Here is a 17,170-nt window from a genome sequence, read left to right as displayed (position 1 = left end):
GATAATTTTTTTCCATTTTCTTAAATTAAGGATATCATTTTGCATAATTTTTTCAAAAAAATAGATGCTCAACCAAATATAAGCCATATTGAAATATGTCATTTTTTCGTAATCAACTAAGTATGCAAAAATCACTTTTTCAGATATCATATAGCCAGGCATCGGTTTCATAGAAAAAATATTCCAACAATGGAAAACTTTTTCCTACAATCCAAACGAGCCTTTAGCTATTGCCATCTTAGAATACTCTAAAACCTAAAAGGATTGAAATGAAAATTGGGATCTAAGTCAGTCGGCTGGTTGCCATGCAGCAGTTTGATACTCACTTTTGAAGTTCCTGAGAGTGTTGCTGCACTGATCATATTCCACTGAAAAAAATGGAATGATTTCTAGTCCTCCATAAGTTGCTCTGGTTTAGGCCTTTGATGTAACATTAATGATTCCATGATATAAGAACAGAAATTTTTCATTAATTATAGAGACTAGCTGGAGCTGAAATCTTGTTGACAGGTGATTATGCACAGTCTCAGACTACAAGATACAGGAAGAAACAACAGAATCAGACTTTACTGAGACAACATCCTTAAAGATTAGAACTTAGAAGGGAGGATCTGTAGAAACAATGAGGCTGCCGCTTTCGAAGTCTGCTGGAATATTCGTGCTCGACATGAAGTCATCACCAAATATCGCAGCCCCAGCAGCCAAAGCCCCTGCACCAATCCCCATCCCAAAGCCTGGTCCACTGCTGTGCCCTGGAGGCCCTGAAGGTGGGAGATTCACATAGTTCTCCGGCATGCGGCTTGTTCCCGGGAATAATGGTGGCAGGAAGCCGGCATTCGAGGGCGGTGGAGGTGGAGGTGGTGGTGGAGCTGGAGGCCGGTGGTACCCTGTTCCTGATTCTGATGGGTATGGGTGGTTCACAGGGGGTGGGATTGGATGGCCGTAAGGATAGCTGTTTTGGCTGTAACCTCCAAACTGGCCAGGGGGAGGTTGCTCAGGTTGGGTTGGAAAACCTATCACAGGGCCATCTTCTATGGCCAGTCTGATTCCATTCGTATGATCTGAGTGCCTGGATCCTTCAACCAGACCTGCAAAGGGAGGTAAATAGTAACTGGTCATGCATTAAAAACCAAAGAAAAAAATTCGGTCAAAAACATATTTCTCATGATAGATCGTATCCATGTACATGGCAAGGATTTGAATAAGTTATCAGGAAAGTATCTTCTTTCAGAGAATCAAAAAGTCTGCAGCTTGATTGCCTTCTCTATGATCGTTTCCAATTCTCAGTTGCTCAAACTAGATTGTTAATTTTTTTTACTAGTCTCCATGAGTGGGTTAAGCTTGCAGCCCGTGAGGAGAGGACTACTTTATTTCTTCGACTAAACTTAATTTACCAACTATTTGGGTAGTTTATAATAAGGTTCTTTTCTTTGGCTTTGTTTTTTTTTCTGGTAAACCTGTTCTTAAGCCATTGCAGGAACAATTGGCATGCTACGAGGGGTAGAAATCATTGGAGAATGGTGGAATGAGCATTCTTGAATCAGATCTACCTAGGAACCAGCAGGATCATCATGAATAACGATATCTCTATAACTGGGTTCGCAGGCAGGTCTGGCTAACGCATAAGGAGCATAAAAAAGGTGGAGAAAGACATAACACCCATAAAAACTAGTTCTAAAATATTAAACACCATGCCTGCAGTCTTACTCAAAACATATTAAATTGTCGTTAAGCACCATCAATTTGATTCCAACTATTTGATGATAACTTTGTCAAAAAAAAATTCCAAATAATTTTTGGCAGATCAGCCTCATCAGCTCTCATGCGACCAGCAGCTCACACACATGGCCTACTGTGAGAGAATAGCTCGAGTTAAATTAGCATAAAGCTGTTCTTCACCTAAATAAAAAGGTCAGCAAACTGCTGTTAATGTCATATAATGGACCACAGTACCTGGGTGAGAAGCTACGACCTCCCTTTCCTCCATGATGCGAACAGAGATGTCAACAAATCCTCGTGGCTTCCCGGAATTCCGCTTCCTTAGTTGGAAACTTCCAGTCTCCTCAATACCTGATCTTGATGGCTCTGCATGCTTATAGAACTTGGCCAGAAATTCCCTGAGCTGCACAACTGCAGCTCCTTGTAAACTTTCCCTTAGGAATATCGGTTCTCTTCTGTACACTTCTATGGTCAATGACAGGCCTTGCAGGTTGGAGTTTGTGTCATCAATGGATACTGAGAATTTGGTTTCCCATGTTGGGTTCGAGCTCCCAGAGTTGTCTATCTTCGTGCAGTACTTGTTGTTGGGATCGATCCACCCGACAGCAAACCACTGGGGCTTCAAGAAAGATGATGATCGATGGAGGCCGCGAGCGGAGATCACGCAAACCTCGATGCGAATTTTTGCCATTTTGACGAGCTGTTTCGAAGGAGAACGAGATGAAGGTTAAACAAAACACATGCGACAAGGTTTCTTCTAGTAAAGTGGGGATTGGAAAGAAGAGAAAGAAACAGAATAAGACTGCTTTTCTTGACAAGGAGGAGATTCCTACCCACAAGACAAGCACTTTTGAAGGAACCAATCACCCTCGTCGTAAGAAGAATCGTATGCTGATCTGCTGAGTGTGGGAAACAGAAGATGCAAGTGAAAGTGCACGGAAAAGCAATTCATTAGACAAGGAGAATTAGATTTTTGAGGGAAAAAAAGAGAGAGATGATCAGAATAGAATATGTTGGATTTGCTTTTCACAAGATACAACAGAGTGAATGTTCAATTCTGTCCCTTTATCATGGTCTTCATTTCTTTTATATACAAACAAGTGAGATTGAGTCTTATCACTGAGAGTGCACCTCACTTGTCCTCCACTTTGTTAAAATTTCATGGCAAGGTGCCATGATTTGACTCAAAAACATGTGGGCCTTGCTTCCTCCTATCTTTCCTGATGGTTACATGGAACATATCACGCAGGAGAAGCTTTAAATTAGTACATCATCATGTAAGGCTGACAAAAAACCCTACAGGGAGCATGTCCAGCTGGAGTAAATAGACCATTCGACCACTAAAAAAAAGAATTACCAGAGAAATTGCTATTCAAAATATGGTTAAAATTTATCATTTTAGTTAAACATTCCCTAAACATAACAATAATGTCAATTTTGACTTTCAAATCTTTGACGATATGATTCCTAGGTAAGATCGAGATCGAGATCAAGATATATATATAGAGCGAGAGAGAGAGAGGAAAACTGCGTGACTGATTCTTAGAGACATCTCCTAATGTCTTATTCTTGATTTTTTTTGGATTATTCGTTTTAGATGTTAATGTTTTTGCCCTAACAAAAATATTTTTGAATCCAAACCTAAATATTCTAGAATATGGAAATTTGCTCTAGCAAAGATATCATGCATGGACCAGATGTTGGTATTATTGATATTCTAAATTCCTTTTTGTGCAAATTTCCTTAATATAAAATTAATTATATAACCATAATTAAGACAAGAATACCTTCTCAACATGTATGGCAATCTATACATGTACTCATGTCGTCAAATCTCAACCATACCAAATATCAGCATCAGGCATTCTAGGATAATAAACAAATAAATAAATAAATAAAATATTTAATACATTATGCACAAACCTATGAGAGGGGTACACGTATAAGATATCCCCCCAAAAGAGACGTTATCCGGAATAAATCCGGTCCGTTTCCAGCCCCAACGTGCCGGTCGGTTTGAGCGGGGTTGGTGAGAAGGATGGTAAGCTACTAAGCATCGGTCTTTACCGTTTCCTTTCCACAAAGAAGTCTTTCCGACGAAAAAAAACCTATTTTTCTACCCGTCTGCATCGAATCCCAATCTCTCCGATCCCTTAGATTAGATCCCTCGCTTGCAACGATTCGAAAACTAAAACCCTAGATCTTGACGACGAACCTAGGTGCCCCTTCCCCATCCGAATTTTCAATTTTTCCGACGCTTTCAAGTAAGGTCCTTGGTTCTCGATCCGATTCGTCCTTTCCTGACTCCACGGTTTCGTTTTGCCTAATTCGTTCTCAGGATCCTGGTCCTCCGAGCTGATCCAATGGAAGCAAAATTTTAGTGGGGTAATAAACATCTTACAATCTTCGAATCTTTATTTTATGTGAAATTATTATGTTCGAATGGCTGGTTTTTTAAGAAAAATTCATTTCCCCCTTTCTTTAATATGCTTTTCTGTTGTTGTTGTTTTTATACCAATTTTATTTCCCCCCACCCCGATGGATGTTATCAGAAGACATGCTTGTGAGGTTCTGGGCTTTTAATCTTATATTTTCTGGAATATGTCTGATAAGTTGCTTAGAGTTAGAAATCTAGAGTACTAGGAGTACAGGTTCTGTGCAAAGAGCACTATTTTGAGCGCAAAAATAAACAATGCCGTGTGTATAGAGTTGAGTGTTAGTGGAATTTGTATGGGACTGTAGACCATGAAAGGAAGATGTCTGTTGAGGTTTACTGGAGATCATACTTTTGCTGTGCGTTGGAGAGAAAATCATTGACTTTATTGGTTAATTGAAAGTGGGTAACTTTGTCTTCCTAGAAATATGAGTTTTATTTCTATGTTGTATAACATCTTCCAAGTATTAGATTAAACTATGCTGCTAGGATACTAACATGGATGTCAATGTTGGACATTGTGGATCAGAGAACAGGAGATGGATCACATATTGTTCAGAAAACATTTACTATAAAATTACCAAAATATGCAATAATTAATTCACAGATGAAGCATATTTTACTAACAAGAAGGATCTGGCAAGTATATGTATATTACTGACACCATTAGCATCTTGCAAGATAACCAAGTTAGATATTATATAATTAAATGTAATTTTGCTAAAGGATTGGATTATAGGTAAGCTAACAAAAAGAATAAAAGAAGATTTTAGATTTTTAAGATATAGCTTCTAGAATTTGAGAATTGTATGTTAAAAGTAAGGATCGTCCTTTTAGATGATGCTGTTAGCATTAAAAAATAAAAGAGCAAAAATACTTGTCAAGCCTACATGATGGGAACCTTGTTCTTGTGAATTCTTGACTTTCTGATAAATGAATCATTCCGTTACTTAATGTTGTTAGTCAAGGACATTAGCTGCCAATTTCTGCTTATAGATGTAATGGGTGACAACATTTGTTTAGGGAGAACATTAACTGCCAATTTCTGCATAATGGGACTTTTTCTTGGTAGATTCTTGAATCCTGATAGTTAGAGAATCATGTAATTAATTATGTTGCTAGTTAGCTCAAACTTTTGTTTGAGGATGTATTGATCCATGATATTTTATTCAAGCAAATCATCAGTTCATGTTCTAAGCTAAAGAAGTTGAGTTTATGCTTCAGGTTGGCCTCTGGGCTTGTAATTTGTACCTCAGAGATTAATGAGATTTTTCTGTGAATCTTATGGTCTTACCTTCACTTTTTGTCTTGACTTATTCCATGTCTAGGAAATATCTTGGCAGGTTCCTTTCAAATTTCATGAGTGTAAATTGCATAACCAGTAGGAAGGACTTTCATCCTGTTTCAGCTGGTCATTTAGGATTAGTGCCAGAATCTTCTCTTGCCAAAGTATTAGTTGAGAGTCAATCATGAAAGTTTCTCATCTTTTACTTGTCTCATATATTTTACCCTGCATAGACTAGATCTGTCTTGTAGGTTAATCCATCCTTGGTTTAAGAAAGTACCAGTTTATGTCATTGTTTTAGGGACATTGCCAGAATTGTATCCTAAATTAAGGATGTAACAGTATGCCTCATGAGTTTGTGGACATCAGCTCTCCATGTATTTAAGGACATAATCACTGTATCATTAATCGAGGGACATTACTATTTATTACCTTAGTTTAAGAACATAAAAAACCATTAGTTATTCTTAGAAGCATTATCTCTCTATATCACCTGATGAGGCTGATGTTGGCTGTTGAAATCTTTTTTGAGGAAACTAACTTGGAGAGCTGTAATGGATTCAAAAAATCTTTCTATGATGGAGAATATTGCTTTTGATAGGAACATATAGTGATATATATAAACCCCACTCTTGCAAGATGTCATCATTTTACTTGATTTTGGATTTCTTTGTTTTGATGGTTTTTGATGTTTATGAGTGCTTAGACTTCCTGTTACATATATTATTAAAGGAAAACACAAGGTGGAAAGGCATGGATTTGGTTTCATCATTTTGAGCCAAATGTGCTTGAATTCCTTATGATCATGTTGCAGAGAAATATGACTCTTTTAAATTCTTTATTCTTTTTTCTTGTTATCTCTATCTGATGGACAAATCAAAGGATTTATCATATGCATCTGGCATAGCTTTTGATGCGGCCAGCTTAGAGGAGCTGCAATGAGACAGGCTGGGCTTGCTTTGGGTGAGGGGACAAAAGAGGTAGGCTCGGTTGTTTGCTTTCACAGCAAATAACTTTTCCCTAGGCGCAGATTTCTTTGATTTGATGTTATATGAATAAAGACAAGGAGATCCATAACCTGAAATAAAAGACAAGTTGATCCATATGGGCAAGGACTCTTGTAGGCATGTGTTAGACCTACATTGGTGGTGCTCTAGGGAGAGCTTGGATACTCGGACAAGGGCTCATTTAGGGCTGACCACAAACTGACCATGGTGTTTGTAATAGGATTGTATTAGATCAGGACTGTTAGGTTGGCAAGGATACTAGGGGCTTAAACAAGAGGGATATATGACGACCTGTGCGGGCGTGTGTTTGGTCTTACATTGGTTGCGTGAGGGGAGATCTTGAGTTCTTGTACAGGGCTGAGGAATCTAAATGATACCTTTTAGCTAGCTTTTTTGAGTGAGCTCCTAGAATTAGTTTGTTTTGGATAGTAGCCACCTAATTCTTTGTTTAAAGATGTAAAAGTCGACTGCTAGTTCAGCAACATTGTATGTCTTTATTAACAATTGAGACATACAGTTCTTGAGTATTGACTCTTGATGTGATATATTAAAGTTGCATGTCCTATCTTCAGTTCTTCTTGTGATGTTTAAGGGAGATGATAAGATTTTTGATGTGCCTGATATAAGTAAAACTGCATTAATGCTTTTTTTTTTTTGGGAGCTTGCTTGTGGAGTGATGCATGCACAAGCACACTGCCATGTGGATAAGTATGTGCTAGCTTGTGTATATATTTAATTTTTCATCTTAATCGATTGCCCATCACCACAACCAAAATGGGAAATGGTTACTAGTGGTTCTGGCTGCTAATAAACTATGATATCACTGATGCTTCTATCTCCCTTAGTCAGTTGGTCCATGTTATGGTACTTTTGTTGGTTTTGTTCAACTTAAATAGGTTATGATGGGTATTCATATCCAAGTTGGGCTGTAGGCATTATCATAAGTTTGGTTGATTTCAAGCCATCCCATTTGTACCATTGCATATGGCTTTGACTTTTGCTTGAACAGATACAAACTCCTAGAGTCAATTTCTTAAGGGCATATTATTTAAAGGAGTTTTTGTGGTTTTCTGTTGCTCATCATGTTTCACTAACCATTTCTGAATGGTGTTTTTAGTTTATGGCTAATACTTGAATGGATTAAGAGTTTTACTAATCTCACATGCCTGAAACTGGTTCTTCAGGACTATAAGCTCTATTTTTGATGATTTATATCAATAGAATATTACCTTTTTTTTATATCTTTGTTGTGCCAAGGACAACTATGTAAAACTTCACCAAATATCTTCTTTTGACTAACCTTCGACTTGGCAGGCTAGTTACTGCCAGAACTGCTTTGATCAGTCCTTGAGTACTTGTATCAGTAGCCACTAGAGGGTATTCTCCTTCCTTCAGTGTTTCTTTTTCTTCCTTTTCTTTTCCTCACATTAGCTTGTTTCTTGACAAATCAACTCACTTCTAAATCTTTCCTTTTTTGGTGCAGTCCAAATGGATGCTGAATCTCAGCTCGTATCTCATGAGTCCCCGCTGTCACTGGAGCATGCACAACTAAGCAGCAATTCATCCCATCGTTCCAGCCAACAGGAGACACACTGCTTGGTATGCAGAAGAGCTTTCTCTCTGGAGGCTGAGGTGAATGAGGGCTTTGAAGCAATATCCATATGCAGAGAGTGTAAAATTATGGTTCTTGAAGATAATGAGGGGAATGTCACTTTAAGCGATATACACCGGAGGAGGCGACAGAGAGGAAGATCCAGGTTTGGTAGCTCAGAATTGATGGAGGACTCATTCTCACAGCAGTTCTCTCATCTTATCAATTTGGCCAGCCAGAATCATGAGTCTCTTTTCGAAGGTGATTCCTCAGTTACTGTCCGGCAGCGTGCAAGATATTATGCAACTCGAAGCAGGTCTCGAAGATGGCATAGGACTTTATCTGATAATGATAGCGATGGTCTTGATCACATGGACTCCATGTTTGGTGAGAGTGACTCAAACATAAGTTTTGGAGGCTATGGAGGAGACTCGGATGCTTCCTTGGATAGAAATAGTTTACTCGATAGAGAAATGTTCGTTCAACTTGACGGTGAGAGCTATGTCTTTACAGATACAGATATCGACCCAATGCATGCAGGTCTGGACCAATGGAACTCAGATGACCAAGATGAAGAAGATGGAGAGTGGGAAGAGGCCGATTTTGATGAAAATAATGCTTTTGTGGACCAGCATCAGCAGTTCCAGGATGCTAGTAGTAGTCCAAGTGGTATTGGTGAGAGAGGAGCTCAAGATGGTGCCTGGGTTCACTGGAGGATGGGGGCAAGCCAACAAGTACAATATGTTGATATCTTTGCTGACTTAGAGTCAGACTTAAGACCTCCCTATGTTGGGAATCCAGGTGACTATCTTGATGCAAGAGGTTTTGAGGAACTCCTTGAGCAGCTTGCAGAAAATGATGGCTCAAGAAGAGGAGCACCACCAGCAGCAGCATCTTTTGTGGCGAGTCTCCCTTCTGTGATCATTTCCAAGGACCATGAGAGGAACGGTAGCTTGATCTGTGCAGTCTGTAAGGATCCATTACCCATCAATACTGAAGCAAAGCAGCTTCCTTGTAAGCACCTGTACCATCCATCCTGCATCTTGCCATGGTTAGCTGCAAGGAATTCATGCCCAGTTTGCCGGTATGAACTTCCAACAGATGACCCAGAATATGAGGGAAAGAGGAACATGATGAGCAGAAATGAAATGCATGATATCCAGCAGCCGGACCCGGCTGAGGAAAGTTCATATGAAATATTAAGTGAGATGGAAACTGATGAAGGTCATGAACCCAGTCATGGAAGAGTGCAGCAGGGTAGTTCAGATGGTACTGAGCAGGTAGCCGATAGATCAAGCAGAGGGGGTAGCAGAGGTGGATGGCTGTTTCTTGCTGCTGCACCAATTGTTAGTATTGTTGGTATGGTTCTCGTTCTATGGTTCCAAAACCCTAGGAGTGAAGGAAGGATCCACTGCAATACTCGGGAACCGGATTCCCAGCAGCTTCACAGGTCTCTGAGCAACCAAGCTTCAGCTGATAGAAACAGGAGATGGTGGTCTATTTTTTAAGTGTAATCACCGTTCAATTTATGTATTATTTGATTGTACTGGTTACTTGTTTGCGACAGTTCTTTGTGCTAACACTTCTGTAAAGTTTCATATTGGGGTGTGCTTTCCATGCTTGTCATTTTCTAACGCTGCTTTTCACCGAGTGTTGGTGCCTGCCACCTGGCTATCTTGTTTGATTTAGTTGCATATTGTCTGGTACTTGGATGCTTGTTTTTCGAGTTCACATCATATAATGTGAAACCTGAAACTAGAGGGGAAGTCTGAAGAACATGGAAGAGCACTTGGAGGGTACTCTTTTGGTGGTCTCGTGTGACATATCAGCAGAGCTAATCTGCTGGATTTAAACCTTGAAGTAGCATTTGGCTTAATCATAAAGAGTTTGTGATCTCGATAAAAGATGGAATTGGTGCAATTTTTTGATCAGGCATTTCTGACAAAGAAGTCGCTTATGTTTGATTATTTATTTACCTATTTGAATTGATGAGTGTTATTGCATCTTCTGCAATCACATTCCTGTCCTCGATTGTGGGAGGGCTGGCTTCCATCTGTTGCCCACCGGCAGCCTGCAGACCATCCATCAAAAAGATAAGGGAAAAGGCTTCATCTCCTGGTTCCCTTACCCAGCTGCCTACCTCCTGTGTATCTATACTAACATGTGGGAAGTGTGGTACATGGTGACCTCTGCTTTGAGGTTCATGTTGTTGCTATGGGTGCTACAGGTTCATGTTGTTGCTATGGGTGCTACCAGTTTATCAATGCATGAGTCTCATCCTTGTTAAGGTTTAACAGCATCAATCTAAATGACACTATGTAGCACTTGGCAGCATGGTGGAAACCAACAGCTTACAGTTCCACATTGGTTAATGGTAATTGATTCTTAAAAGAGCAATTCTATGGCAGAAAAATCATGCGAAAAAAAAAGTCACTCAACTGTTTTCTAGGCTTACCATCAAAATTTATCGTCTCGGTATCGAACTCTGTACCAATGCCACACTAACACAGTGTCAGTACGATACAGTACGAAATTATAATGCAAGTACTTAGAGAGTTACCAGAATTCAACATACCATCTGAGTCATAGAGTGATTTTGAGTGATATTTTTGAGTTACTAAAATATTTTTGTTTAGTTAAGTAAGAGTTAAAATATCTACGGTAAAGTTTAGTTTAAAGAGAAAAACTGCACACGATGCAAGATCATATAAATAATATTTTTTTTAAAAAAATACTTCAATTGTACTTTGAAAGAGAGAGAAAATCATGTTTATTTATCAAATTACGTGGACGAGAAGAAGGAAAACAAAAGGAAAAAGGCAATTGAGGATCACAGCCAACCATTTACTCGTTCGCCTCACGGTGTCCACGTGTCAGATTATGTTTTGTTGTACCATGATGGTGGTAGGCTGGCCTCTGCTTTGGATCCCTAGTCCATTGAGGCTCTGGGTTTAGCTCAATCACCGAGTTTAGGGCTTTTCTCGGCATCCTCCTGCGCCAATGGCGATGCTAGTCTGGGATATCTGGAGTACCGTCACGTGGCCGGGATATCCCGCAATGGAGGAGATGCTCGCGCGGCGTTTCCCCTGAGCCGGTGGAAGTCTTAGCGCGCCTGGTGCCCTGGGGTGCGAGAGTTATACCAATCTCAGGGAGGAGAGATGAGATTGCCGGCGACGCTCTTATCCCGATGGAGTCGGTCCCAATATCTTGGCTCGGCCATCGGAAGAGATGCCTGCATTAGGGTCTTTAAAAAAGATCTTTTCTTGATGGGAAGTTCCAGAGAAAGGAGCTGTCTTGGGTATCATCTCAATCGGTTTTCCAGCTTAGCTTCTTCGAGATTGATGAATTACCGGTTCTTGATTGCTCCTTCTCGGGTGAGTCTCTATCTCCTAGCTCTCTCATTTCCTAATGATCATTTACTTGTTTGTAATATGCAATGATTCATATTAGATAAAGAATGATTCAAGAATAAGTAACATGCTCTGGGTTGTTTTGGATCGTTGTAAGGGATATGTTTCTATTCACCAGAAGGAAAAAAAAAAAGAAGGGTTGGGGGGGGGGGACGTTGCTCAGGTGTTTGAGCTTAGAGAATTGACAGGAACGTAGATATTTCAGATAGTTGAAACTAAATTTTGACTTCAAAGTTGTCATTTTGGATATTAATTGTCACCTGTTTATTTGTATCATATAACGTGATTTTATGAGCAGGTCTTCTTCAAGAATCACTGCGGTCATTGTTTAAGACAGAGAAAGTATATGGAATTATTTAGGTTGCTTTGATTTCAATTCATATGAAGTATCATGATAAATTTTAGTCATGTCTTAATAACTTGCATATAGGAGGCATCCTCTTGTAAATGTAATTAAATTTTGTTGAATGAAGTTACTTTCTTCTATATGGTATTAAAGAGGGCTCACCATTGTTACCTGGACATGATAATATGTTATTCCAAGTCAAGACCTGGCTCTTGGATGCATTTTGCCAACATCAATTTTATCTTGGCCCTGTTGATTATTCGTTATGTGCATTCAAGCATATAGATATTGAATATTGATTACATGCAGATTTATAAATGTTGGGTTTGGTTAAAGCTATTTTATCAGATTCTCTAAGAATAATGGGTATACATAAGGTTTGACCCTAAGCCCGTAGCTATGTACAACTTACTGTTGATACTTAGATTGAGGTGCATAGTGTATGTTATTTGTATGTGATTTAATGTATATCAATAAGATTAGTGTCTGGTTGATCACTATTTTGAATAGCTGAGGAAATATTTAAGGAAGCAAGATCTTTTCTTATTAGAATGTTGGAGGAACTCATAGTGGTATTATGTGATCATCATATTGCCTTTCAGATTTAGACATAACATCTTTTCATGGTTCATGATGTGGAGCTACAAAAAGACATAAGATGAGCATGATGGGTATGAGAGGACTAAGGTGGCTGCATGGAATTGTCACATTACAAGGTAACGCATGAGTTGCTTTGATGATAAAATAATGATAGGGGGCATCGTTTTGTTGAAACATTAGAGAAGAGGTGGGGCCATGGATGAGTGCTATAATAAAAGATTTTCTAGATAATGTAGCTTATAATACCCATATATGGTGAAGCATGATTCATCAACCAATGCCAAATGGTAAAAGGGTTACTTTAATGCTTAACTCAGGGTATCTTATTTCTGTATTCATCAATTTGATAAGTTTTTCTAAACTATAAATAGAGTTATAACAAAGTTATGTGGGAGAAGTGGAATGCTGCCGTTAGTGCTTATTGTCGCATTTTTATCTTAGTAATTGTTAATTTCATGCTTTTGATAGCAGAAGGAACCCTTACTTTCCGTGCCTGGAATTAATAGATTTAGACAAAGTGCATCAAGTAGCTGGAAGTCATAGGGATGACATGCTGTTTTATGTCTTATGATGGCAAGGATCTGAGGGCACCCTGCCTCCTTTATGTAAGGATTGGACTTTAGCTTTTTGGGCTGTAATTGCCCTAAAGAACAAATGAATGTTGGGTTGGAGAACGATTATCCATGTAATATGGCCTTTGGATGTAGACTATTGAACATTTTATTTTTCTTTGCTAATCCAAGAAATATCAATGTATACTCGTTTACTATTCCAAGTGATGTCTTCTGTGCCTTTTATAATTCTTTAGGTGTTTTCTTCATTGCAGATAGGTTGCCTTCTAAACATCACCAAGAATTAAGCCTTGTTGGAACCACCTGTGGTCCTGTTGTCAGCACTTATAAAAGTAATGCAACATGGTTGCGAAATTGTCTCCATAATGTGTATAGTTTTCTCCTTTTTCATTGGTTCAGAGGTTTTGAGTCAAGTTAAGAAAGGTGATGATAAAATTATTCATGATAGGATTTAAAGATTTTAAAATGTCCGTATAATGCTATATATTTGGTATCAAGTGAGTAGGGACTAGGGAGCATATGTATTTTTAAACATATATTTCTTTGCAGCACTCTTCTGTGAATTTAGCATCTGGGAGGTGATTGCCATCCCTTTTATTCTCTAGTATAACCCGGGACATGATTCTGGAACCTTTCATATGGTATCATGGAGCTCACTTTTTCCACTATGTTCAAAAGGACTGATTCAGCCATTTAGTTAGCTGAGTCGGTGAAATGGAAAGTTGCTCGGTCGGCAGAATATTTTTCTTTTCCTTCTTTTCTTCTTTTCTCCTCACTCTAAGTCACTGACAACCTTTTCCGACTTGTCTTACCCAATCTGATTTCAACATCTATACGTTAGTGTTTCAGTTGAACAGAATTCTCAACAGGCGGGAGTACATTTTAGAATCTTTGAATCATATTGTCTCATCAATTAGCTGATTCTCTGTTTGTTTTGTTGCTTTTGTTTCCTACTTTTTGTGACTAAGTTCTTTAGTGGAGTCTTATTACATGCTTATTACTGACATTTAGTTTTGTTACTACAGAGATATATCGTGTGCATCCCATTTGTGGGTAATGATTTCTTACCTTCTGCTACCATCGAGTACAAGTTTTGTCCTCCACATAGGAATTCGCGGTCAATTATGACGGGGGTTTCTGTCGGTGAAGAAGAGGTGACCAGGGCTTTTGAACTTTTTCTTTCCACCGAGAAGGATGAGACTCTCTCTACTAAGGAAATATGTAGTATTTACATTGAGAGGCTCTGTAGATCAGGCAAACTATCAGATGCTGTTTGTTTGTTGAGGCTTTTGCATGGTAGACAGGTACATCTGGGCCTCAATATTTATAACATTCTCCTGAGTGCAGCAGGCGATGCAAACAATTTTAATATTTTTTCTGAGATCTTCAAGAATTTGCTACTTTCTAGTCTGCCTCCTGATTTAACTTCATATGTCAATGTTGCAAAGGCTTTCCAGAAGGTGGCTGACTCAGGTCTGGTACTCAAGTTTGTCAGAGAAGTATCAGAAATTACTATTCACAGAGATCCAACTGTCATAAATAGGATGATTTTCGTTACTGCTAGGTCTGGGCAGATTAATAAAAGCATGATGATATTTGAAGATCTGAAAAATCTGAACTGTAAGATGGATAAAGTTACATTCAACACAGTTTTAGGGATATTAGGTAAGGCAGGTCAAGTGGATCAAATGCTATCTGTGTTTACATCAATGAAAGATTGCGGTCATACTCCCGATATTGTTACATACAACACATTAGTCAACTGTCTACGGAGACTTGGTAGATTAGATTTGTGCAGAACTTTTGCAAGGGAAATGGTCGAGAATGGAATTCAGCTGGATCTGCAAACTTACACTGCACTAATCGATGGGTTTGGACGGACAGGGCATGCTGAAGATGCACTCAACATATTCCATGAGATGAAAAAATCACTCCATCCTTCAATATATGTCTACCGTGCACTCATTAATAATCTAAAGAAGGCTGGGAAATTTGAATGTGCACTGAATTTATATGCGGAGATGAACTCAAGCACTTCAAAGCTTGTTGGTCCTGAAGATTTCAGACGAAAAAGGCAGACAAGAAGGCATATCAAGCAAGTGGAAACAGGGGAATCATGATCTTTGGTTGCTAAAACTTTCAATTTTTAATTGCACTTGCTTATTTATGTGCCATTGGCATCACAGCTGAGAATTTTCTCAACAGGAGTATGTCCTCTCTTTTTTATGGGTCCTATGGACTGCATAACAATAAAACTTTTGAGTGATGAAAGGTGCACGGTCAAGGCAGCACAACAAAAAGCAGATTGCTGCTTGAGTTCTCAATTTCAGGACAAGTGTTAGCGAGTTAATGGAAAATGGATATCAGCAAGGATTCACAAAGAAATGTTTTCTAGAGAGAAGGAAATTGTCTCGATGATGCAGTTTTAAAGTTACCGAGTTTAAGGGGGCTCTCGTAGAAAGAGTGATATACTGAAGTCAGGATGGTTCTCTTGAAGGTTTCAGCGGCATTGATTGGTCTTGTACACTAACTGGAAATTTGATCTAATTTATGAGTAAAACTATTGCGGCTTGAAGGCAAATCAAGTTCTAAAAGAACAATGATTGAATGTATACAGAATTGGAAAACCTGTTGAATAAACTTGGTGGTCATGTGCATATGCAATTATGGGCCAGTATTAGATACAACAACGGGACACAAGCATATACTTTGTTCCAGCTGTCTCCCAGACACTAATGTTGGTGAGTCTAGAAGGGCAGAATTTCCTTGTAAAGCTGTAGAAGTTATTGTATACCATAAAAGAATTCCTGCTTGCCATGATTTGCCACTCAAGAAGCACCGTTTCAAGGACTGAACCATTTGCCATGCAACAAGACATGAAGCTGCACACCCCACCCCCCTATGAAGGTTTAAAAGCTATATTATTAGGATGCCTGAGCACTGATTGTAAATGATTCCACAGCCACTGGTGGGGAGCTCTTGAAAATAGCTATTATTGAATGACTGGACCAAGTTATTGTTGAGGGCTCTAGATTTTGCTCTAGATTTTTAGTACTCAGCTGCATGGATTTATGATCTCCCATCTGAGAAGCTGAACATCGTGCAGAGCGGTTGGCTAATTCTGAAGATACGCATCACAATATGCTAAACCAGAATGGAAGAAAACACCCACTTGATCTATGTGTATTATAGACTCTCATTTTTTCTTTTTTTTCTTTCTTTTTTCTTTTCTTTTTTGGGCTAAGGCGGGCATGTCAAACTACACGAATCCGAACACACCCAACAAAGTCAGTAAATAAAACATCACGGAATGTTCTAGGCAAATCCTCAACCTGAGTCCATAGGGTACCATCTGCGTGGTTGGCCGCATAAGCGGCCATTCAATCTGTAGCATCATGACTCTTTCTAAAAATGTGCTTAGTCTCAAGAGCCACTTCGTTTCCGCCCATCGATCAAATATCACACAGTAGGGGGTGGTCTCTTCCCTAGCCACTCGCCCCTCTAGATCCGCCTATAGCCTCTCTTTTGCCTCTCTTTTTCTAGTTTGGTAACCGATATTGTACTGGTGAGGGGGAATGTGTGCCAAAATGGAAGAATGGTGTTAAACTTCTGGAAAACTTATTGACCCAGTCCTCTCCCAATGCCAAATAAATATGCGTTATTTTTAGCACTCGCGCTCAGGAATCGCTTATTGGAAACTGCTGACCTCTTATTGGTCTGGCGGAAAAGCAATCTATGAGGAATAACGACCACCTCAGAGAAAAGAAATAAACTACACATGCTCCGATACCAATCATGCCATTGAAATTAATCGTTGGTTGTAATTTCTGCTGCCTGGTGGAGTTGCATGGTAACAGTAAAAGCACCAAGCTTATAAAAAGAGACAGCTTTAAGTAAATTTGAGGTAAATATTTATTTCCTGGGATAACCAATCAAAACTAGTGATTTGGTCAGAGAAAATAAAAAAATGGAGTTTGGCCGGTCTGGCACAAGCAGGTAGTGTAGCAGCAGCAATACTGACATAGCATCTCTCTTTATAATCTATCTACTTTCAAGACCCAGAGCCTCCAAAATTTAGAGGATAAATTATAGATCGTGATGATCAACCTATGAATAGATTGTGATTGAATGGCCATCCCTGTTGCCATGAGAATTTTGTAGGCAAAGACATGAAAATTCATGAAAGGTTGGATCAAGAATTCAGGT

The 17,170-nt window shown here is 39.0% G+C and overlaps 3 protein-coding genes across 7 annotated transcripts; 2 read left to right on the top strand and 1 right to left on the bottom strand.

Annotated features, from left to right (window-relative positions):
• Positions 1-448: 448 nt before the first annotated feature.
• LOC103716698 (protein SRC2) lies at positions 449-2,771 on the bottom strand. The gene is made up of 3 exons (XM_008804798.4): positions 2,553-2,771; positions 1,954-2,419; positions 449-1,088 (listed from the first exon to the last, which is right to left on the bottom strand). The coding sequence occupies exons 2-3, from the start codon at positions 2,408-2,410 to the stop codon at positions 598-600; spliced, it is 948 nt and encodes a 315-aa protein (XP_008803020.2). The 5' UTR covers positions 2,411-2,419; positions 2,553-2,771; the 3' UTR covers positions 449-597.
• Positions 2,772-3,724: 953 nt separating this feature from the next.
• On the top strand, positions 3,725-9,724 carry LOC103716699 (E3 ubiquitin-protein ligase Praja-2). Of its 4 annotated transcripts, XM_008804802.3 has the most exons (4): positions 3,725-3,760; positions 4,058-4,104; positions 7,760-7,822; positions 7,929-9,724. In XM_008804802.3, the coding sequence occupies exon 4, from the start codon at positions 7,934-7,936 to the stop codon at positions 9,542-9,544; it is 1,611 nt and encodes a 536-aa protein (XP_008803024.2). In that variant the 5' UTR covers positions 3,725-3,760; positions 4,058-4,104; positions 7,760-7,822; positions 7,929-7,933; the 3' UTR covers positions 9,545-9,724. The 4 variants fall into 4 exon arrangements, with proteins under 4 accessions (XP_008803024.2, XP_008803022.2, XP_008803025.2 ...); XM_008804800.3 differs by having other exon boundaries at positions 3,744-4,104; XM_008804803.4 differs by lacking the exon at positions 3,725-3,760 and having other exon boundaries at positions 3,767-4,104; positions 7,765-7,822.
• Positions 9,725-10,987: 1,263 nt separating this feature from the next.
• LOC103716700 (pentatricopeptide repeat-containing protein At1g11900) lies at positions 10,988-16,284 on the top strand. 2 transcript variants are annotated; one of them, XM_026808303.2, is made up of 3 exons: positions 10,988-11,410; positions 13,990-14,268; positions 14,413-16,284. In XM_026808303.2, the coding sequence occupies exons 1-3, from the start codon at positions 11,195-11,197 to the stop codon at positions 15,082-15,084; spliced, it is 1,167 nt and encodes a 388-aa protein (XP_026664104.2). In that variant the 5' UTR covers positions 10,988-11,194; the 3' UTR covers positions 15,085-16,284. The 2 variants fall into 2 exon arrangements, with proteins under 2 accessions (XP_026664104.2, XP_038980810.1); XM_039124882.1 differs by having other exon boundaries at positions 13,990-16,284.
• The last annotated feature ends 886 nt before the right edge of the window (positions 16,285-17,170 follow it).

This window comes from Phoenix dactylifera, chromosome 3 (assembly GCF_009389715.1).
Source record: "Phoenix dactylifera cultivar Barhee BC4 chromosome 3, palm_55x_up_171113_PBpolish2nd_filt_p, whole genome shotgun sequence".
Lineage (NCBI taxonomy): Eukaryota > Viridiplantae > Streptophyta > Magnoliopsida > Arecales > Arecaceae > Phoenix > Phoenix dactylifera.
The sequence above is the reverse complement of the archived record's forward strand: the minus strand, read 5'-3'. Positions and strand labels throughout refer to the sequence as shown.